This window comes from Coloeus monedula (genome assembly GCF_965178545.1).
Source record: "Coloeus monedula genome assembly, chromosome: 26".
Lineage (NCBI taxonomy): Eukaryota > Metazoa > Chordata > Aves > Passeriformes > Corvidae > Coloeus > Coloeus monedula.
This window is the reverse complement of record NC_138806.1, coordinates 366063-390046: the sequence shown is the minus strand read 5'-3', so window position 1 is coordinate 390046 and position 23984 is coordinate 366063. Positions and strand designations below refer to the sequence as shown.

Below are 23984 nucleotides of genomic sequence, written 5' to 3'. Positions count from 1 at the left end.
ATCAGACTCAAAACATGGAAGAAATTGTGTGAGAGTCAGTGGTGGTTGTCTTAGTTTGGAGAGTGAAAGGGACCAGGGAAGTATTTAGCTTGACCTTGCAGGTTTTCGACCTCTCTGTGAAGCTCCTCCTCGAAGCTTCCCACCGTTCCAGGTAGGTTTTACCCAATCCCAAACACAGTCTTCATAAAGCTCATCTTAGGAAACTGTTTTCAGTTCATTGGGATTTGTGGGATACGTTTTTGGATGCGCATGAAAAGCCAGAGAGCATTAATGGAAAAGTTTGCCATATCTATCAAATATGTGAGTTTGCCTGAGCCTAATACAAGGCAGAGCATTTTGTGGATTGCTCTGTGGAAGTGTGAGGAGGTGAAAATTGATGCTTTGTCCTTGGTTAATCTCACTTCTTTAGGATTAACTATTTCAAGATGCTCACCAAAGCAGCAAAATGAATTCTAGTTGGATTTTTACTCTAAAATTTCATGTTACTAAACCAAAATCTCAAATTTAAGTGCATTTTCTTACGCATTTCTTATGAACTTCCCCCATAGTTACCAGGTAGGTTTTGGATCATATTTCCCTCTCTTATATGGCAGTACTGGTATGAGGGGCTTTTGAGAATGCAGTATCTTAAACTCCATAAAGTAAGTGCAGTTAATAGTGAAAATTTGAGTATTCATTCTTTTAATTGTTCTTTTTTAATGAACTTTTGTGGAGAGATACAAATTGACCAAGCTGACGTACTTGAATCTCCCATTCCTTGCTTTTTCAGTCTGTAACAGATAATGTTGTGTGTCATTTTTGTTATGTAAGTACTTGAATGGAAAAACAACTTATACTGAATCTCATTAATATGCTCACAGCTCCATGGAGGCTGTAATGGAGCCTGTGGTGTTACTGTCACGCCAACGCTGTTCAGGAGCTGCTCTTCACTACACAGTGAGGAGGCAATGTCACGGACTTTTACACATACATGGGCTGGAGCAGCAAGTCTAGGTAGTTTTGGAGTTTTCAGTCCCCTCATTCTAAAAAAGTACCTTGCAGACACAATAATCACCTTTGTCTTAACATCCCCTCCATCCTCTTCCCAAAACAACACTGTGTCTGTGAGTGCCCAGCTGGTAACATGGGTCTGTTAGGTGTCCAGCACCTACTGGGGACCCAGCCAGATTTAGATTCAACTTTATCCTTTTTATCCTACTAAAGGAGGGAGATTGATTTCTGCACTTAGCATGTGTAAGTCTTTTGGTAGAGATCTTTAAAGAGGGTACTCGATATTTGGGTTTCCAAAGAGTATGAAACTTAAGTTTACCACGGACTCTCTGGCCATGGTTTTTCTTGCCCCAGACCTGTTTTTTGCACATAGTGTTTTTCTCCCTGCCCCCAGGCTATAGTTTAATGGTGGCTGCAGTGATTGGAGAACATACAGCTTGGGAATTATTTGGGATGATTTGGGATAAGAGATGTTTGTAAAATAACAGTGGTGATGGGAATGACAAGACATCTCTTTCCAGCAACCTCAGTGAGCTGCTTCCAGCAGTCTGCTTCCCAGTGTCTTTAGCAGGTTTGGCCGCAGATGATGATAGGGATATCCTGGTGATAGGGACCCTGGTGATAGGGAAAGCATCATGCCAGGGTCTCCTCCATCCTCACATGTTTAGGCTTGCTAGCCTTGTATAGACAGATAGGCATGACACTTCTGGAGCCCTCAGGCCTGTCAAGTGTGCTCTATATTGTGCCTGTGCATAAATAAATTGATTGTGCATAAATCCACTTGATCAGCTGCCCGTCAGGTCTCTGGGCGCTCACAGAAATGGCACATGCAACTGACCCTTGACTTTAATGAGAGCAGGAGAGGAGCAAACAGAATCTGTAACAGCTTTGTCCTGGCTGCTGTCCTGGGATAGTAGTTCTAGCCATCTGCAGTGGGCTTTGAGAAGAAGCATTACCTGCAGGCAAAGTGAATTGGCTTAAGAGACTGTGATTGGACTGCAGATTTGGATGTCAGTATTTAAACCTCTCATCATTATTCCCCTTGTACCAGTACTATGATCACCTTGAAGTGGTTTACACAAGTTTTTATAAGTGTTTGAGCTTGCTCTGCTAACCCCGTGAGGTCACTGGATGTAGGCTGGCTTGCAGTAGCTGAAATAGAAAAAATAAATTTACCTCGTTAACCACATTCTCTCCCTCCTGCAGCACATCTATGAGCAGGTAGGAGCTCTTTGAGAGCAGTTGTTTCTTTAAGTACCAACAATAGAAACAAACGCACCAGAGAAAAGAAATGGCCACTGGGGATATGGAACAGATCATTGTGTTTGGGCATTTTTTTAAATCTTGGAGTAACTGCAGTAATGTTAATTTTGAAGTATTGTTTAACAGACTCCTGAGAAAAAGCAGAATGACCAGCGGAATAGGAAGAGGAAAGCAGAAGCCTATGAGACCAATCAAGGTAATCCACGCTCCGACCCTGCCCCAGGATTGCCACGTGCTTGGTAACTCGGGCACGTTTTGCACATGCAGTGTCCTAGGAAACTAATGGCTCTTCTCAGCAGCTTGTTATAAACTACTCCACGATGGTGTATTCTCATTTGGGAGCCTTGTTATCCTTATTGGCAGGAAAATACTTGGCTTATTCACACAAATTGTCGCATTTTTATGGGACAGGCTGCCCAGAGGCTTCGTGTGCTGCTCTGAAGTGTTGTTTTGGTCCTGTGTTGCTACATACACAGCAGCCAGTCTTCAGAATCCAGCCTGTAATCTCTTCCTTGCTTTCCAAGATGTGCGCCTGCCTTGTTAGAGCAAGTTCTCGCCATGACAAATCAGGAACAAGCTGTGCCCAAGCAGGCACTGCCGTCCTGAGTGCTGTGGAAAACCTGGCATGTTAAATCCAAGTTCAGATTTTCTAGCAAATGGGCTGAGGGGCAGATTTTGATTTCTTTCATTCTTCAACAAGAAAGTAATGAGAATGGTGTTGACAGAACTGCTTTGATAATACGATAATAAAAGAAAAGGGCTAAGTTTTAATGAGCTGATGTTAAGCCACTGCTAATTATCTCTCAAACTCTTACAGGAATGCTTGTGAGAGATCTAATATGCAGTAATTTATCTGAAGGCGGAGGAGTAAAAGTACCCTTTGCTCTCTCCTTATGTTGAAGGAAATTTTGGAGAACCTATGCAACAGTCAAGACCTTTAGTGTTTTCTAAGCACTTCAGCAAGTGCAAATGCTGCTTGATTGGATCTGACATGTTTGGAATTGAGAGTTAATTGAATTGTCAACTGTAAAGCCTCCCAAAAACAGCACAAGGGCTGTAACCCTGGGGCGGGCTTTTGTTGTGCAGAAGCTTTGTTGTGATAGGTGTTGCACTGAACAGGAAAAGGAGTGTCAAAATGTAGGAGGAGGTTTTTAGAATGGCATGATAACTTCTGTTCTTAAAAGTACAACTCTGTTTTAATCCTTTGCTTTCCTTTTTAGGGAAAGGCACTCCTAGAGGACATAAAATTAGTGATTATTTTGAGGTAAGGATCTTTTCATTGGCAAATCTGCCTGAATTCACATTTTGCAAAATCTGTAAATAGAAGTTTATGGTGTGACGTGTGTTACTGATCTGTCATTGGGATGGTGGACTGATGATGTCAACCTGATACGCTCATACCTGATTAGGCAGAGGATATGAGGAAGTTGATTTTTAATTAACATTTAGTTAAGCAGTTGATAAGGCATTTTTTTCACTTAAGTATAGGTTTGAGGTTGATTTCCATTGGAACCTCTGTCTCAGTTGAGGATATCTCTAGGTTTGCAAACAGTTTTGTTAGGGGTCCGGTGTTGCAAAAGAGCCCACCTGCACAGTCCTGCTGATTGGAGTGGGAAGTTGCTTGTAGGGTTCTCTCATAAGAAAAACTTCCCGTGGGAGGCTGGCACCATAGAGGGCATGGGAACCCTTCCCCGAAACAGTGATGGGCATTCTAAAACTCAGTATTCTTTTTGCACTGCATAATATCTAAAGTTTTTCTAGGTCTGCACAATCCAGAGCTGTAGCTTTTCTCTTAAGTTTGTTCTTTATTTTATGGAGTAACTTGGAGTCGGAAATTACTTGCTTCTTAGTGCTTACTTCTTTGCTGGGTAAATTTTTTTATGAGCGGTACACTGTAGGGGTTTCTGTACCAGCTGGAGCAGTTCCCCAGCTCCTTACTTGTCCTGCCTCTTTGACAGTGACTGGCACAGCTGCAGTGGAGATGGATGTTCCTTACCACTCCTGTGGTGCACATCAGACATGTCTCCTTACAGGGAATGGGCTTCCTAATTCCATAGAGTAAATAAGTGATCTATGGCCAAGTGTGCAGGTTTATATCTTTTTGTGTTACAAAGGAAAATGTACTTGGTGCAAGTACAAGCGTTTGTCTGACGTACTTCTGTTATTTTGAAAACTCCATGAACTGTTAAGGTTTTCCTCTTAAAATTTACTTTCAGTTTATTTAAATGATTCCCTGAAGCCTATAAGGCTTCATTTTTAAGATAAATGTGTTTCTTCTGTCTGTGTTAAATTTGGTTAAAAGTAGTATCTCTGTGGAATTCATGATGATCAAATCTGTTTGTGTGCCCAGTTTGCTGGGGGCAGTGGCCCAGGAACCAGTCCCGGCAGAAGCGTGCCGCCCGTCGCCAGATCCTCTCCGCAGCATTCCCTGTCCAACCCCTTGCCGGTGAGTGTTCTTGGGGACACAGCTGGTGGCCTGGCATTGATTAACTTGGTGGCCATGCTTCAGACAGGTAATACAAGGTTCTGGATAGGGAAGTGTCTCTTGGTGAGTGATTTGGTTTGTTCTCCATTTTAAATCTGAAACTGGGTTCTAAAAGCAAAGCCATGTCTAGGACCCTGGGACAGTCGCTAGTCCAGCTGTAGCTGACATGAATATCTGAGCTTAAATTGTACAGGATGAATGTTTTTAACATGCTGTGTGGGTACAGAGGGATTATGGTCCTTAATGAAGGTAGAGCTGACCCGTTAGTTACCCTGTGTTCTATTGTAGTACATGAACTTCTCCATGGAGTTGGGAGTATGTTGTGTGTTTGTGCAGCACTAGTCAGGGATATTCTGATCTTGATTGGACCCCGTGGGTATCCTGAACAATGTTCACACCGTGGTTATTTTGGGAAGGCGTTTTACTTCTCTTTGTGTGTACATGACTTGCAAGAGGCATTAGCAAAAGTTTGCAGAGAAATGTGTGTACGTGCACAGCTGATGCTGTTTTTTGACATGTAATTCCACTTTACTTGCAGCATTTCTGTGAGGTCTGGATGTGAAGAAGTGACCAGTATTTTTAAACCATTTTAGGACAGAGCAGCTAAAAAAATTTGTTGCAACTAGCAAAGCAGTATTCAGAGGCTCTGTTGCCTGAGCTTTAGTTTTGACCTTTGGCTGGGCCTCTTTAAAAATTTTCAGCATTTGTTGAGTGTCACAAAAGTCTGGAGACATTGTGGGAAAGGTTGGTATTCCCAAAGCCAAATGCAAAGTCTTCAGTAATTCTGTTATTCTGCAGAGACCTCTGTGCAGTTCCTGAATATACTGAACTAAACCCCAACACTGAACACTCTGCTCAGAATTCCATGTGTTGCTGGATTTCAGAAGCTTTGTAATGCTGCTTGAAGGGAGAACTTCACATTTGCTTCTAGATACTTCTTAATGTTTCTAAAAACTAAAATATATCCTATTAATTGAATGGACTTTCATCCTATCATGTATTAATTCATTAATACATCTCTTATAAGAGAAGTTAATGAAGAAATATCATCTCTGAATGTTGCAGATGTGTGAGGGATTAGGGACAATTCTTTATTCCAGCAGATTAGATAGCCCACAATGGGACAAGTGGATTCTTCCTTTGGTTTTCTTCTTCTACACTATGTGTTGAGTAGGTAAAAGTTGAACAGAGTATTTCTGGTGAATATTGATGTCACAGTTAGTTTCAGCCAGGCCAGTTTGTCTCTCTCTCCTTACACAGGTGCTTGTGTTTATCTTCTGTTCTTTACTCTTGCAGCTAAACCTGTGATATTTGCTTATTCATAACAAACTATTCTGGGCCCTTGCAAGATCCCTCCTCTTCTTACAAACTGAATGTCAATGGTTTGATCTATTCCCCAAAGAAATGGGGAGATGAACGCTGAGTGTCTTAGCCATTACAGGTGTCGGTGTGATCTTGGAAGGAAGCAGAGTGTTAAAATGTCTTTCACATGATACAAACCTCCTCCAGACCTGCATTAATCTCTACTGTACTGGAAAATTTCTGCAATCAGAACTTGCAGAGGAATTGTAATGGCTTCAGGATGTTACTACTTCTCTTCAAATCTCTTGGCTGATTTGAATTGCCTCACTCCTCATTTGATCAGAATGATCTGCAGGTCTTGAGACTCTTGCAAGGCCACTCTCAGGCAGAAGCATTCTTTTGGGGAAGGAAAGCACACTCCTGAAATTGGTAATGTTAGCCAGAAAACAGGTTGCAATTAAGGTTTTTGAGAAAAACTGAAGCCTGACGTGACTGTTTGCTTTCTCGGAGGCATTTGCCTGGCCCAGAGTAAGAGCTTGGAAGGACTTGGTTGATTATTACCCAGGCTGCCAAGTTTTAGCAGTGATGGTGTGGCTTTGGAAGCCAAGGCATTGAGATGCTGTGTGCTGTAATCAGTGTAGCTCAGATGATTCTTGTTGCTAAACCCAGTTCCTCCACCACTGCTGGAAGACTAACCTACTGCAGGAGAAAGGAGCTGGCCCTTAAGAGATGTAATGGACCTTTAAAGGATTTTGGGAATGAAGTAGTACTTTGCTTACATTGCAGGAGATGGGCCCCAGCTGTAATGACAGAAGTGAGCTTATCCTGATGTCTGGGTCCTAGACATGGTTAGGTTGCTGCCGTTTAGCAGTGCTGACTCAGTTTACTTCACCAGAATAGCAGTGTATCATGGAATTGGCTGTTTGAGTCCTTAAGAAGCATAAAAAAATATAATTGTGAATGCATTGACCAAAATCCCAACGTAGATTTTTGGACCTGCAATCTGTTTTGCTCCACTGACTCTGAAGCACATGTATTTGCAAAGGAAGAGGATGTGTTAACTGACAAGGAATTCTGTCCTGGGTGTTCATTTGTTAGGGTTTTTCTTAATTGTTAACTTCATTTCCTTGTTGTTGTCTGCTGTTGGAATAATCACTGCAGGAGTCCTGTTTGAGTTATCAGATCCTCACCATGCTGCCTGCTCATTCCTGAGCTGCTGCTTCACTGACAACAGTTTTGGCAGAGTCAGAGAATCACTTTTTTCTTTAATTAAAAAAAAAAAAAAAAAAAAGTAGTTCATTGTCTGTTTTTTGACTGTGTTGCAGCGGCGAGTGGAGCAGCCGCTGTATGGGGTAGACGGCAGCGCAGCCAAGGAGCCGCAGGAGGAACACTCTGCTCTGCCAACGCTGATGTCGGTGATGCTGGCGAAGCAGCGGCTAGAGAATGAGCAGCTGGCACAGAGGGGAGGTGGCCTCTGTTTTACTTTTGTCTCGGTGAGCAGCTCTGAAAAGATTTGAATCCTAAGGCATGTGTCTAGTTAAGGGATGGGGAATTTGAAGGTTTTCTGCCCAAGTGCAGCCTCATTTTTGCTGACCTCAGTCTATCACCTGGTAAGTTCATCTTCCTTGTGAAGAGTTCTAGGTCCCAGGCTTTGCTTGTTTCATAAAATGGGTGTGAGTTTTAAGTTAGCAGCTCAAAATCTTACATAGATCAGAATTATGTCACCTGAGAGGATAATCCAATAGATGGAGAAAAGCAAAAGATAGAAGTATAGTTTTGTTGTGAGAAGTGTTTGGTTTGGCCTTGCTTAATCTCAGCTGCCGTGAATTATATCAGGCTTTTAAAAGCTTTGTCTTCAGCAGGTTGGGCCAGGCTTCTTGGAAGAAACTGGCTCTAGTTTTACTGAACTGAATCTCTAGAGCATCCTTAAACCTGAACATGAAAGTGTGGTGCAGGCCAGGCTGCAGCTCCGGTGTGGAGATTAATGTATCTGCACGGGCACTGGTGGTCGTGCTGGGGGACATGTAACAATACACAACTTTCTTTTACAGGCCCAGCAAGGCAGCCCATCTTCTACCGGATCAGGGAACACTGAGCATTCCTGCACCTCCCAAAAACAGATTTCCATCCAGCACAAACAGTCACAGGTATAGCTCACTAGACAATATAGCTCTTGGATGTGAGGTTGAAGCTCAATGCAGCTTGTCCGCTGTGCTAGAGGGTGCCACTGCTAGTGGATATGATGTTTCCAGTGAGAAGAGCCAGTATTCCCAACTCCATCTGTAACTACTGAGTGAAGTGAATTGCTCTGAGCTTTGTTCCTCATCCTGTAAAGAATGTTTTCAATTGCTGCTGCTGGACTTTGTCCAATCTGCTACTGAAGCTTTTCTGTGTCAGTGCTGTGGGCAGTTCATCAGCTGTGTGTGATTGTGCTTGGGAGAGGAACACCTCAGCTCTGTTTCTGCTCTGTTGTATCCTCAGTGTTCTTCCTCTCTCTGGAAGTGAAGGTGTGAAGGAAACCTGAGTGATAGTTGTGAATGTCTCTGTTCAAGCACTGGGTCTGTTCGAGCGCTGGGCCGTGGTGCATCACATTGCTTACAGTACCAATAGCCACGGTCTGGCTGGCAGCTCTTTGACCTCTGTAGTGTCCACTCATGGAATAGTTTGTCCTGTCAAGGTGGAACATGATGTGTTCCTGAAAGTGCTTCCCAGCAACTTCACTGACCTGGAGTCAAGAAGAGGAGTAGCTCTTCTGACTGTACTGCTATCTTTTTGGTACCTTTTAAATTATTGAGATTCTTTTAGCTGTGTTATCTTCTGTTGCTTACCAGCGGGCCCAGCTTTATCTGCAGTGCACCTGGTTTATTTCTTCTCCAAGCCTGCTTTTAATCTTCTTTGGATTTTCATCTCGGATCTCTTTGTGTCTTCCCTTGAGCAATTTTTAAACAATCATTTCCTCACCAGTCTCTGTCAGAGGTGATTTTGTTGCTGGGAAGGTCCATTCTCCATTAACCCTGCAGGTGGTACAAGTTCTCTGTTCACCAAGGACAGCAATCCCCCTCTGGGGGCACTCACTTGCTCAAGTCCAGCCTCTGTTGTGTCACTAGGGTTGCATTTGTTGTCTGTGTTGTTAAAATGCTGGTCTGGGAAGATGCCTGTTTCCTGACAGTGCATGGAGAAGTATGTGTGTGAGAATGATGCCACAACTCAAGAACCTGCCAGAGATTATGTCAGTCTTGGCTGTCCCAACACCCGTGCTTAAAACAGTGGTCCTGCCTGGAGGGAACAAGGTGTTTTTATTTTCTTCTGTGCTTAACATGCCCACAAGGTCCATGTTCTTAGCAAGATGTTATCTGAGCAAGCTATCTGCCAGTGTTCAGCTTCATGATATTCCCCAGAGGTCTAGGTGGAGCATACATGTGCAGGAAAGAATCTAGGAATATGTTTGATTGCATGATGACGACATGTACACATTCTTGGTTTTTCCCTTCCAAGCCTGTCTGGAATTGATAGAGTTAAAAAATACATAAACTTCAGTGATCCCCAGCTTGAATCACTTGTGGCAGTGCCAAAAGCAAGTCAGCATGATGTTACTTCTTCAGTGTTTTCAGTCAGTGCTAGGGCCTGAGTGCTCTGAGGTGACTTGGGGTGAAGTCACATGTAAGAGCACGTATCCTGACTTTCTCTGACACAGGGCAAGCGTGTCTGTGCATTTGTCTAAGTGAAATAACAGTCACTTACTAAAGACACTTTCTGCTCTTTGGCCACCAGCTGCACCAGGTTCTGCACAGACATCCTGCACGGTGCCTCCCATGGCAAAGCTTTTCCTGCAGGCAGGAAGCATGAACCAAGTTGAGGCAGAGGTGAGGTGACCTGCCCAGGCCTCCTCTTTGTCTCTTGGGATGTAGGCCCATCTTGCATGATGTGCCATGCTGGCAGGTGCTCTGTTTGAGCTTTTCCATACTGGGCATATGTCGGGGAAGCAACAGTCAGCCAAGTTTGTCTCTTACTCCATGGTGTTGGCTTCCAGGCAAGCTTGAAATTTGGAGAACAGTTACATAACTCCACAGGTAAGTGTCTGCAATCTCTTCTCAGAAACAGAATAGGTGCCTGCTAGCCACAAGTGTGAAATCTGTGTGTGCAGTTCTGGAGAGTTTCCTCTGTGTTGACTTGGCTGTTCTAGATGCTGTGTTCATGTACATACTGACTCCTTCACCTTTTCTTCCCCACCCTTTAATTGGAGTGCTGAATCTGAAATGTTTGAAGAATATAGTGTGTGTCTTCTGTTCCTGGGTATAACTCTCATTTCACTGCTTCACTGAAGGTATTTGAGATGTGCTACACCCCATAAAACTTTCCAGATAGTTTTCACTCAAGAACTATAAAGCTCCTGTCCCCAGTGGGTACTAATACATCAGTTTATCAGAAACAAAAGCTTGTGCCCAATACTCTTGCTGTCAATCTGTTATAGTATTTTAAAATGAAGACCTGTGTTATCTGTCACAGGACCACTTTAGAGCCCCACAGGTGTTGTCTTTGTCTGCAGGTGGTTGTCTGTGCTCATGAAAGATCATAAATTTGATATTCCAGCTGAGGGCTGGGATTTGATGTGGTGGGTTTTTTTTTTCTTAAGCCTTTTTTCTTTACAAGCTCTCCTGCATAGGGACCACCAAAGAGTGTGCAAAACTCAACTATAAATGTAAAATTCGCAGGACACCGAGGATATTTTAGGCTGTTGAGAGTTACCAGTTTGTACTCTTCAGAGCTCTGTGCTGGCTGACTGCACCTTCTGTGCTGGAGGAGCCCACCATGCAACAACAAAATGAATAATGGAGAACATTCTTCCCCTGACTGCCAGGATGCAGGGGATCAGTTCTCAAAAGACCCAGCAGTTCAGATCAGAGCAGGTTACACTGGGACATTAGTGCTGGTTATTTGAGACATTATCCATTTGTCTTAAATGTGGTTTATGGTGATTTTTCCCTACAGTCTGACCTCACAATGGAAAAAATATCTGCACTAGAAAACAGTAAGAACTCTGACTTGGAGAAGAAGGAGGGGAGGATAGATGACTTATTAAGAGTAAGTATTTAAAGTGGGACAACTCTTCTAAAAGCTGCTATTTAAATGTACTTAAAATGCTTGTGCCAGCCAGGCTGCAGAGCAGGGGCTTGTACACCAGCTGTAGAACCAATAGTTGCAAGGTAAAACAAATCCAGTGATCCCTTACCAGCAGGATAATTGTCTGGCCTGTGGATACTGTGGTAACTCTGGTCGTCCCTTGCTTGCAGGGTAATTGTCTGGCTTGTAGACACTGTGGGCCTGCTTGAATCTAGGCAGTGTCTGGGCATATACAGCGCAGCGTTGTTGTAGCTCAGTTGTTTGTGTCCTCAGCAGTGCTGGCCTCCCTTTGATCTGTTGCACACTTGTGTATTTTGCTGGCTAACCTAACAGGTTTCTCTGCAGAATTCACAGAATCATGGAATCATTTAAGGTTGGAAAAGACCTTGAAGATCACCAAGTCCAACCATCAGTGTAGCACCATCAGCACGTTCTCACTAAACCATGTCCTCAAGTGCCACATCCGCGCGTTTTTTGAACACTTCCAGGGATGGTGACTCCACCACTGCCCTTTTCCCTCCACCCAGTTCTCCCCTCTTCTAAGTTCTGAGGAGCTGACTCTGCCTTTTGTTTGGCAGCATGTCCAGTAGCCTCTCAGTAGCCTGGGAAGTAATGTTCTGAAATGCTCATTCAGGAGAGTCAGAGACCTGTATAGAGATGAGAACATGCTTTGGCCAAACCAAAAGGATGAAGCTCTTAACCCATTAGTATTTGTCAATAAAAGATAAATACCTTCTAATCAAGGATCTTGTCTTAATGGAGGAGTTCTAATTGACTTAGCTTTCATCAGCTGGAGAGGCAGCTCTTGTGAAGTGTTGAAAAGCATTAGAAGGGACATTAAAGGGAGTAGAGGGAAGGCTTTGTGTGTGTGGTCTCAGCACCTGAAAGAGCTCAGTCAAGCTTACAGAGACACGGGGCACATGTCAGTTTGTGGAAACAATCCATGAAGCAGGAAATAGATTTTTTTTTTTTTTTTTTTTTTTAATTATTATTATTTTGTTTTTACCAGACTACTAGTTGGAAGGGAAGTGGTTAAATTTGACTCTGTTAATGAAAGTGGTTGCACATACAGTCCTGCTGCATGCTGTGGTGGTGTGAAGCAGCAGCTGCCACTGAGAGCAGTCTGTAGAGGGGCTGATGGAAAGTGACTTGAACAAGAATTTGACTGAAAGTACAAAGGGAGTTCCCCCATCCTTTTCTTCTGCCAGTATTGTGGCTAAAGACAGAGGATAGTCCAGCAACGACTAAGCTATTTTGAGGCTTGGTAGCTGTGGCAAGGTCTTAAATGTTTAACAACAAAAAAAAATTAAAATACTTTTGCTTGTCTTTATTCTCTTTGTACCTTAGTTCCTTACATGTAAACCAGGATGACAGAACTTCCCTGTTCTAGAGGGGTGTTAAGATGTGAGTTAAAAATTTAAGAGTTTGTCTTGGATGTTTTGCTAAACAAAACCTGTTCTTTTATCCTGCTGGTTTGCTGACTTTAATCTGATCCCCACAGCTAGCTGGAGAAACTTCTTCCTAAGTGATGCTTAGTTTGGCTCTTCTGAGTGGTTTAAAGTCACAGGCTTTGTCCTCTGTTCACTTTTAGGCCAACTGTGATTTGAGACGGCAGATAGACGAGCAGCAAAAGATGCTGGAGAAGTACAAGGAGCGGTTGAATCGATGTGTAACGATGAGCAAGAAGCTTCTTATAGAAAAGGTGAGCAGGGGACATCTCTGCAGTTCATGTCCTTGAAAGCATCTCTATCTTCTTAACAGTAAAAACCTGCTCCTGTTGCTTTAGTGATAAAAGATAACTGGAATTATGTCATGAATTATTTCTCTGCAAAAAGGAATGTAATCCAAAGACTGAAGTGGTTCAGATTTGGTCACTTTGCACAGTGTCAGAGTGATCTCTTGCCTAAGAGAAAGAGCTCTAAATGCAGCAGGCATTGCTTGATTTGGAAACCCATACACCTGAAAAGCAACTCCTTGCAGCTCTGGGGATGCAGGAGCAGTGTCCCATTGTGCAGTGGAATTGCAGATATGCTCTGTTCTTTCAAACAGCAAAGTCGGAGATCGTTGCTTTGTGTAACACTGAAAACAACACACTGGGGCCAGTGCCAGGCTGTTGTTCACCAGCATCCAGCCTGCTTCGGTATTGAAAGATGTCCAGCTTTCCTGATGGTTAAACAGTGTGGGGGTTTGATTGCTCTTTCACCTGTTGGCCAGTTACACCTATTGTTTGTGAGCACTGGATGGGCAAAACTACCCAGGTGCTGGCTGGTAGCAGACATGCAGTCTGAGTTGATTTTTGTCACAGAGCTGATTGTTCTTGGCTGAGCAGGGCTCCCTCCTCCAGAGTGGTGACCTAACTGAGATTGTGTCACTTCAGGACATGGTACAAGGCTAGGACTGAGCTGGCTGATCACTGTGTCTTAGTCTTAATAGTGATTCAAGGTGCGTTTTCTTTCTTCATCTCCTGAATAAGGGTCTGATCAGAGCTGGGCCTGCAGTCTAGCTAAGTTACTGATACAAAGGGATAGTTCTAATCCTACTGCCAGGCTGATTTCAGCTGATCATAGGATGGGTGAGCTGCCCAGGCAGTCATCAGGAGGGAAGAGTGAGGCTGAAATGTCAGGATGGAGGTGAACAAACGCCTGTCAGACCAGTGCAAAGCACCAGCAATAACTTGATCAATGATATTCAGCTGGGTTTCAGATAAGCAGAACTGAAATAATAGAAAGTGGTAAGAATTGGTGGTGATTTAAAACGCAGCACAGCCCTTAGCTAGTAATTTATGGCTTGTATTTTTATGTGGCTTTATTTTGCTTTCAGTCAAAGCAGGAGAAGATGGCATGCCGAGATAAGAGCATGCAGGATCGATTGAGGCTGGGGCACTTCACCACGGTGCGGCACGGTGCATCCTTCACGGAGCAGTGGACAGATGGCTATGCCTTCCAGAACCTCATCAAGTGAGGACAAACAGGATTGTCTTTAACTTCAGAGGAAGAAATGGAAAAAAACCCCAACAGTTGTGTGTGATGTCTTGCACGTCAGAATGTGAGAATGGTGTGACTGATGCATGGAAGGATCAGATAGGAACTCCTGACAATGGGGAACTTACTCACACTGAAGTGAGAAATCCATTTCCACTGAAACTTCCAGAGACTTGAACTGGAATGAAATGGTTTGAGTTGGCCTTTGGGCCAACTGTTGTTACCTGTTGGGAATCCTCAGTGCACCCACCTGGCTGTGTAGTGCTTGGGATGGAGGGGTGGACCAAAATCTCACATACATCCTGAGTGAATCAATTTGATTTGCATCCTTGCATATATTAGTCAAAGAAGGCTAATTAGCTTGCTTTTTTTTTTTTTTTTTTTTTTTTTTTTTTTTTTTTTTTTTTGAGAGTAGAAAGTGGAGAAGCTTGAAAGAGAAAATCCATACTATTTAACTTGTTTTGCCTTCTGGTAACAGTGATCAAAGGGGCTGCAGAAACCTGGAAATGAAGATCAGAGACCCTTTATGCAGGATGTTAATGGAAATACCCAGCCAATTCCCACCTGGCCTAGACCTTTAAGTAGGACTTGGCAAATTAATTGCACTAGAGAGCTATGTGTGATCCTTTAAAATCACAACACTTTTCTGTAGTGATAGGGAGGTGCAGCTCTTGTTAGGCACAGATTAAGGACTTCATAATTCTTCCTTAGTTTGTGCTGTAAGACATGGAAAAAATACTTCTGGAATACTTACCTGCAGTCTCAGTCCCTTTTTAAGGGGGAATTAGGTCTGCAAATGTTTAGGTCATTCAGACTTGAAATTTCAAGAGTGCTTTTATCACTGTAAAATGTTGCAAGATAGTCTTTTTGTCTTGGGAGAGAGACGGTTTCTTAGTGAAATCAGGAATGGTGCTGGTTATATTCCAGAGAATTTAGGATAGCTTAACTGTACTTTTGAAGTGTAAGGATACTTTCTCAAACAGTGCCCGACTTCAGGAATAGTTTTACCAGGAAAATCTGAGATTTAGAACAGAGGCTTCTAGGAAAAAGTGTGTGGAAAGTTAGTGACTTGCCATGGATCCTGGGATTCTGTGGGGTTAACAACTCCTTTGGATGTCCTCTGCATGGATTAAACCTTTTACTTACTGAAGGGTTTCTGTGAGCCAGGAAAAAAATCCCATTTTGTGTAAAAATACCTTTAAAATTCTGACTCATCATGTTTGGCACATTCCACTTTTCTGTACAGAAATATTTTGTTACAAATCTTACAAGTACAACTGATTTGAAATTCATGGCTCCAATCTGGTAAGAACAGATGTTGAAGACAACCAAGTGCACACCCTTAGTTATCTGTGTCGTGTTTTTTTTTTTTCCCTCTCTGCTTTTCAGGCAACAGGAAAGGATAAATTCACAGCGGGAAGAAATAGAAAGACAACGAAAAATGTTAGCAAAGCGGAAGCCCCCAGCGATGGGCCAGACCCCTCCAGCAAGCACCGAGCAGAAGCAGCGCAAGAACAAGACCAACGGAGCAGAAAATGAAACGTAGGTTCTGTGGCCTTCTTGGTGCGTGGCAAAACCACATGCTTTGATTAGAGGACAAAATCTCTCCTGGGAAATGGAATCTTGCCCTTGCCTCCAGGCTTCACTCCATGCACAAATGAATGTTGTGGAATTAGCCTGGCATTCAGCAACATCTGGCTCCAGTTCTAAATAGTTTTCATTGAAGTAAAAGAAGGATCATTGCTGAGTCCAGACTTTGTATGAGATTAGCTTTATTTTTTTTTGAGTCCAGTAATGTTTTTAGTATTCCTGTTGTGTCAGGTTTGAAAAGTGGGGTCTGACTTTAGTGTTGCAAGTTCAGAATTTATATTGGTAGCAGGGTATCTGTGGTGCTTTTTTTTAAGGAAAACAAAATTGTACACCTTTAGAAGCCTTGATATCTGTGTGTTTACTGTGGAGAATTCTGAGTTAAGAGTTTTGAAATAATTCATTTGGGATGCTAAAGGAATAAGATACTCTCTATGTTACAGAGACAGTGCATTGAGCATTGGCCTGTTCTCCAAAACAGTTCTTCACACATACGTGACTCAGGGAAATGATGGAAGTGCTACTCTTCTCATGGATTTTATTTTTTTTCCCCTGCCTCTTTTGAAATTACTGATGCTCTAAGAGACTTGATATTCTTCTAGAGTAAAGCTGGGTCTCGAAAGAAATTGAAAACATTATTTTTTCAGGAGTTTCTGTGGGTTGGAAATACATTTAGTTATAGATTCAGCCCTGCCTTCTCCTGGTTCCCTTTACAGACTTCATTTTATTGCTGTAGGTTAATACCATAACTCTCATTGACATTTTTCATTTTTCGTTATTAAATCTCCTGGGCTTGACTTGACCTCAGAGTTCTGGAAGCCCATTGAATTCTTGGTCTTGATCTTTAAAAGGGCATGTGAAGCAAAAGCTCCCACTGCCTTCGCAGTCTCAGCAAAGATGGCAGAAGTCTGGGTGAATCCTGATATTTAGGGTGCCCTCAGCTCCCAAATGGGATACAGGTACCTGCAGATCAGGTGAGTTGTGGTGGAGAGCACTGGGTGCTTCCTGCAAATAACTAAGTTGGTTGGAGACATTTCCCCCCTCGTTCTGGCCAAGGGAGCCTGAAAAGAACTAAATAAAACTTTAAAGTCCTCTTTTTGTATTGCCAGGTTTGAGCTGGGAGAAGCAAATGGAATGTCTGTACATGGATATTTAGAATTGTTGCTATTCGTTGTGGTAACCTTTCACTTCCAAAAGGCAGGATGAGCTTTCCCCATTTTTGTGGAATTCTTTCTCTCCAGCAGTCTGGTGCAGCTGTAGTGTGGCTTATTCTGGAGACATGGTAGCACAGGTCCTGATGTGCCCTGGGAGTCCTTGTCATGTCTGTGATGCTTCTGCTTGTGCTGTGAGCCTGCCTTGGCATAATCCAGCTTCACCATGCTCTGCTAGGAAACCTCTTGGGCTCCCGGGTCTATTTCTCTGATTCTTGCTGGTTTATCATTCTTCACTGATGTATTTCAGGGTGGTATCTTTGTGGTTTAGAAAAGCTTCTTGTCATGTGCGTGATAAAGACTGCTTGCCAGGGTGTGGATATGGTTCATGTGGAGTGTTGTAGCTTATGTGAAAACACTGGGATTTTTGCAAGTCAGCTGTAGCAACTGGACTGACTACTTGCTTAATCATTAGTTATCCAGTAAGTGAATTTGTTGGACCATTGTGTATCAGGAACAAAATTTTCTGACTTCTGGAGGGAGGCTTTTCATTGTGGAACTCTTACATAAGAGGCTGACTTTTAGGCAATTTAAATATAAACGTTTCTAAAAGTTGAATGAGAAGCAGACAGCCAAATTCCTTTTTGATTTTTGGTTCCTCTTTGGTTCGTGGTTGTTGCTGTGTCTTAAAAAGGAGAAGAAGGTCCTGTGATGCGAATTTAAACACAAGCTCTCCCAAAATGAGTTTCTAGCCTGTGAATGAGAAAAGAATTTTCATTCAGGAAGATTAATCTGCTGGGGCTGGTTGAGATTCATTAGGGCAGCTTGGGCAACACTAGGGGTAGGTAGGGGGTTTCCAGCATGTTTCTGTGAAACAGGACGGTGTTTGTCTCAGAGCCCCCTTGATTTTTGTGGTGGTTGCTGTGATAGGCTGTTTTGGGCAGTGTTAGCCTCGTGGTGTTCGTTACATCTCTGCCCTAATGAATGGACTGATTGATGGTGTTTTTTATTTGTGCACGAGTATATGTGCAAACCTTGTTGCTGGTTTATTCAATTGTCTCTTTTAATTCCTTACACAGCAACAGCAACCAAAGAATCACAGAATCACAAAGACCTAAACTCTTGGGACGGTCTTTTAGATTATCTGAATCTAATTAAAATTCAGGCTGCGTGTGCAAATTAGAGTCATAGAATCACTGAATGTCCTGAGTTGGAGGGGACTCCCAAGGACCATCAAGTCCAGCTCAGGGCCCTCAGCAGTTTTATTTGAAATGAGACAACATGTGACCTTTTGGTACTGGCTTTGTTTTATATGTATCTTTAATTTGTAATAAGTAGTTCCTTCTGCTCAAGATTCTTTCATAGGGAACTTGGCTTATGAGTTTTCCATTAAATTTATCGGGTGGCAACTGCTTTAGGCCTTGTTTCAAGTGCATGGACTCTGCATTATCAACAGAGGGAAGCCTGGGGCATTTGAAGAGGAGCACTTGATGAGATGAATGCTCCCTCATCTCAATGTACTGAGTAAGGTCTCCCTGCACGGATGTAGGACTCGGTCCCCCCTTGAAAGAAGTTGAGGTGTTGATGCTCTGGAGGCCTCCTGCACTAACCCTGTGTGAAGTACTGTGGTAGAGCATAACTGCTCTTACAGGAATCCTCCTGGGATATGCTTTGAACTCAGTTTAGGTTTAAAAAAAGGTATTTGTATGCTGTCACGTGCAGATCTTGTTTACGGAGTGAACAGATGCAGTTGATAAGGGCTTCATAGTTTTATGTTCACATGGGATGCTTTTACCAAATTCCTTGTTGGTAGTAATGAGACAATTAATATAGTGATTCATTTTTCTAATCCTAAAGATCTCAGCGTGTCATTGTATTTCACAAGTGATTGGCTCTGTCACTGTTTAATGTAAGGCTGTGCTTTGTCCTACGTGGCGCGCTTGGCGTGGAAAAGACATTGAAAATGTTATGAAACTTTTTTTGACCAACCACCTAGAGCAGAAACTTCGGACATCATTTACTATCAATAAAATAGGGATTATTCCCCTTATCCCATTGCTTCTCCTAAGTACATGTGAAGTCAAAAATACAATAAAGTAAATTTCCCAAGGTTTCCCTGGAAGCCACTTGGCAGAACATGAAACAGGAAGAAGTTCTGAATCCCAGGTCATTGCTCTGTTTGCAGCGGCTGTGTGGCCAGGTGTGCTTCTAGTCTCAGAGTGAATATATGTGTTGAAATTATCCAGCTTTTGTTACAAAGAAAAATTTGAAAATAAGTCAGTAAAGCAAACTTTACATGGAAAAATAAGATGTGGAATATTTGGGGTTCACTTTTCTATATTTAGATTATGGTTTAGCTGTCATAGTTAAAAGTCAATCAGTAGCCTAGATAGGTGTTACTAGGGACTTGGATTTGAAATTAATGTATGTTGTTGAGGTTTAAGGTTTTGTTCTCCTTTAGACTGATTATTAAAAAATACAGATTGCAGAGTTTATCTAAAAATTTTGTGCTGTTGATTTACTCTGTGGAGTTGTTACTTCCACTGACAATGTGTATTTGCAGATTGTTCACTTTATCACATCTTGAAACCTAATGTGTTGAGTCTCTCTTTTTTACACAGGTTAACATTAGCAGAATACCATGAACAGGAGGAAATCTTCAAACTCCGACTAGGTCATCTTAAAAAGGTAAGAACTAGTTGCAGCAAAGGCTTTTTGTGCAGTATTCTGTGAACGAGAGCATTTCTCTGTAGAGGTCACTGCTTGTTTGATCGTCAAGAGGGTTTTGTGCTTGGAAGGGATAGCCTCGATTTTGTAATAATTTTTTCAGTGTGGTGGTATTCACGAAAGATGTTCTTTGCTTCAATAAATAGATTTCTGTGTCCTTACGGTTAAGATTTCATGCAGAGTTCTGCTCTTTTGATACATTTTCTGTCACTGTGACCTGCCTGGTGCTGGACTCTGAATGTGCATGACATGGGGGAACAGCAAGGAATGGACCAAGGGGAGAAAATTATAAGAGCACAACAAAAAAAATGCAACAGTCAAAAGACTTTCGCAGTTCTTTGCAGTATTGAGTAACCAACATTATCAGTCCAATAAAATCTCTTGGGCTGTTGCAAACCAGTCCTGTTCAGGCAGCTGCAATGCACATTTGTTCTCAAATACCTTGGCCTCAGTAGGAACTGTACCTGCAAGTGAGGTTATATTTAGATAAGCTGTTGGTTACCTTGAAAGTGATTGCAGTGACCTATAAATAAGTTTTCTGGGACACTTCAACAGATGAAATACTGGGACAAAAAGTAGGTATCTTTTGCCATTTCCTGGTTAGGTGTGATCTCTGCTAAGGCCAAGGAGTTTTCCTTTGGAAGTGAACCAAAGAGGAAGCAAATGTCTTGCTGGAGTGCTGCTTCTTTTCTCAGGTGGTGCTCCAGCTCTACATTTAGTTTTTCTCCTGTAATCTTGACACACAAGCAGAATGCAAGGCCTCATTAATGCCTCCATACTCCTTGTTATTTTCTGTGGAGGGGAAAGCTACTGCACACCTGGAATCTGCTGGCAGTTTGCCCATTATGCTTTATTGACCTGTGAACAAAGAGAAGTGATACGGGCAGGGGAATGCTGCAGGCGTGCTGGCTGCACAGCTCTCACATGGCTGCAGGGGATTAACTGCAGGTCCATGTATGCTGGCATGTAATGTTGGCACCCTGGAATGGAGGAATCCATTTGTAAATGGACCTTAATGGAAAATGAAGTAATGTGTTGGGATCGTGGCATTGTCTGAAGCTGCGCTTATCCTTCTCCACTTTTGGAAACTGGCTCATTCTTTATGTCTAAAAATAGAACCAGTTGGAATGGGAAGGAGCAGAGTCACAAGACAGATGGGTAATGGTGTCCCCTGAGTCACATACACAAATTATACTGCTCAGGGAGCACGTTTGAATTGAGGTTTGCAGCCCTGGCCACAGTGACATGAATTCATTCTCATGTTGTTTTTGAGGGCACCAGAACTTGCAGCTAGACAAACACTATGTCAGAACTTCCACATGGCATTGAGGAACACTGACATGTTTGAGCAGTTACCACTAGTAGAACATAATGTCATTCTCTCACACTTCCCATCCTGTCCAGACGCGCTGCCCCATCTCACATTGGCATCATGACATCCCTGCTCTTACTGCTGAGGCTGTCTTCTTTCTCTTGTCCCACCAAAACTGAAATTCCTTCAAAAACAGCTGCAGTAGCACTAACTCAGGGAAGGAGCAAGACCACAGCAACAAGGCTTCTTAATTACAGAAAGCATTAGAAACAAGGAGGTGTAAAGATGTGTCTCCTCCTGTCTGTGTAGGTGTGAACAGAATTACCCAGTCAGTTTTCATTCCTGTTACTTGCCACCTGACTGCAAATTGAACCTGACCATCTCTCTGATCTCCCAGACAAGTTTTGTGCCAATAACCTCTTCAGAAGTGGATTTGCATTTGTGTTTCCATAAATCAGGTGGAAACACTACCTGCAGTACCTTACAGAGTGTTGTGTTTTCCTTTTGGTTTTTCCTTGTGCAGGAAGAAGCAGAGATCCAGGCAGAGCTGGAACGGCTAGAGAGGGTTAGAAATCTGCACATCAGGGAATTGAAAAGGATACACAATGAAGATAATTCACAGTAAGTACATGGGATTCAGGGATGAGAACTTAAAGTTATTTTTTATTTGTTCTCTTCATAATGAGAAACAATCTTTTCATAATGGGAAACACTTAATCCTTTTAAAATTGATGTTAAAACTCAATAGTCACTTGATTGTGGGGTGGTACAGTTATAGTTTGAAGTTCTGTAAGACAAAGGCTTCCAAGTGCATCAAGGTACCATTAAATAGTCTTTCATTGATGCAGAGTGATCAAATAGCATCAAAAGTGTCGGTCATTAACACGATTGTAATATTTCTCTGTCTGAAAGAGAAAGCGTTATTTCTTAGCTGTGAAGTAGCTGTGATCTATTGTGCAGAGGATTTCATTATTTCTGTCTTCTTAAACTGTCTTTCTCACCAGATTTAAAGACCATCCAACGCTAAATGATAGATATTTGTTGCTACATCTTCTGGGTAGAGGTGGCTTCAGTGAAGTATATAAGGTAACTTGGAAGTGGCAATCTGGCATAATCTGGATCTGCGGGAAGCAGAATTTTTACACTTTTTTTCTCAGTGCTGTGTGGGTTATGGAGGGAAAAAGGGAGGACAAAGCTCATGGTGCATCTGGCTTGCATTAGACATCAGAGTTGAGATTTTCAGGTGCTGGCCTTGTCCTCAGAGGTCAAATTTCCTTCAAATGTGTGTCAAAAAATGTTGTACCAAGTCTTCAATTGTTGTTAGGACAGAGAAGCAAACCACTTGTTTCTTCAAATGCTACGTACAAATACCTGCAGTGTCTAAGCCTTACTGAGATGGCACAGCAAGTCTGAACATCTCTGTAAACAAGAGAAAATAGCTCCAATAATAAGAGCAAAGCCTGTACTTCCTGGGGATGTAAAGCTTTGTTTCTTGTGTCTTCATTTTACCCTCTGAAATAGCAGACGGGGGGGGGGGGGCAGTGTGTGTGTGTACTGTTGGGAATTCCTTAGAGCTGAGGATTCCTGGCATGTCAGCACTCTTGACAGCCAAGACCTGGGATGCTTTGGTGCTTGCTATTTGACTATTTCACTTAGAGCCATTCCAGTTCTCAATATTCCCTATCTGTACTCAGAAGTTTTGAATTCATGTTGAATTTGGCTAGAATGGAAATAATTGTGCCAATACAAATATTGGAAACTTCGTGGTGCTTTATTATTTTGATGCAGCACAACAGTGGGGACCTAAACTAAGAGGACTAGACTGTTCAGATGGGGGGGAAAAAAGGAGTGTGAGCTGTGTGCAAGTACTTTGAGCTCCTTTGCTGACTAAGCAGAAAGTTTTGGCTCCACAGATGGAAGCAAGAGGGTATGAATGTTTCCTACCTGCCTGCTCTTAAGAGTTATAACTGTTATTAAAACAAAGAAATGCTTAGCCCTTCTTCTCCAGGGTCTTGGCCAATCTATTAAGCATTAAGAATTAAGTAGACAACTTTTGAGATGAACACACATTATGCCTGTTTGCTTACCGCAGCATTTTGTCCTGTCCTGGAAATTATGAGCTATTGCTGCTCTCAGGCAAGGTAGAAGATTTCTGCATTGCTCCTTGAGTGCAATTTCAGAGGTCCATTCTTTAAAGACTGTTTAAATAATAAAAAAGTGGAGGTAAGAATAAAGCACAGGATCACACAGCTCTGCCATTGAATTCTCCAGCTTTTCTATGTGCTGAAACATTATGCTCCAAGTTGGAAAGCTGAGCTACATGTGTGAAACAAAGCATTGGAAAATGTTCTGCATTTTGGTGGTTGTTTTTTATTAACACAAGTGTAGAAAATTAATTTTGGACTTTGGGAAATAATGGCAGGGTCTTTCCCAGGATAAAAACTGTCTATATTTTGGTCATTTGGTCTTCCTGGTCCCTTTGTAGCTCTGGTAGTAAAATGTCAAAATCAATGCAGCGTGAGTTAGATTCTGTGGGGAAGTCAGATCGAAGCACAGAATATTCAGTTGTTTCCAGAGTTGCTTAAATTCGTTAGTGAAACTTACTACATAAAAATGTGGGTTTGCTTTTCCCTCACTATGTTGTAATGCTGATTTCCTGGGTGGGGATATTGGTTTATTAGAGCTTGTCAGCTTTTGCAGTGTTACCTTGAGCCTATGATTCCTACTGATTTTCAGCTCTTCTCTCTGCAGGCATTTGATTTAACAGAACAGAGATATGTAGCTGTGAAAATACACCAGTTAAATAAAAACTGGAGGGATGAGAAGAAAGAAAACTATCACAAGTAAGTGAGTTTGTAAAGCAGCCAGACATGTTTTCCGGTTCCTCCTGCATTTGGTTATCCAGTGCCTGTGAACAGGCTGCCAGTTTTTTCCTGTGTTTGCCACATTTCAAAAGCTACTTTCTGTCCCAGTAGCTACTTGCAGAAGTTTTGGTCAGATTAGAAATGTTCTAAATGTGTGCATACACACAGAGAGTTTTGTATGAGCCATGTGGCTCTGCATTT

General features: G+C 42.4%; 1 protein-coding gene across 11 annotated transcripts in view; it reads left to right on the top strand.

Annotated features, from left to right (window-relative positions):
• TLK2 (tousled like kinase 2) overlaps window positions 1-23984 on the top strand; it is a 56521-nt gene that overhangs the window by 24066 nt on the left and 8471 nt on the right. For 9 of the 11 annotated variants that reach the window (XM_082297493.1, XM_082297496.1, XM_082297492.1 and 6 more), the window contains 13 exons: window positions 2380-2449; window positions 3474-3517; window positions 4604-4699; window positions 7366-7533; window positions 8092-8187; window positions 11030-11122; window positions 12753-12863; window positions 13982-14118; window positions 15532-15684; window positions 19502-19568; window positions 21443-21540; window positions 21924-22005; window positions 23671-23762. In XM_082297493.1, the coding sequence (XP_082153619.1) occupies window positions 2380-2449; window positions 3474-3517; window positions 4604-4699; window positions 7366-7533; window positions 8092-8187; window positions 11030-11122; window positions 12753-12863; window positions 13982-14118; window positions 15532-15684; window positions 19502-19568; window positions 21443-21540; window positions 21924-22005; window positions 23671-23762 (1307 nt within the window). The remainder of the gene's footprint in view (window positions 1-2379; window positions 2450-3473; window positions 3518-4603; window positions 4700-7365; window positions 7534-8091; window positions 8188-11029; window positions 11123-12752; window positions 12864-13981; window positions 14119-15531; window positions 15685-19501; window positions 19569-21442; window positions 21541-21923; window positions 22006-23670; window positions 23763-23984) is intronic. The other 2 variants (XM_082297489.1, XM_082297490.1) reach the window with 2 other exon arrangements.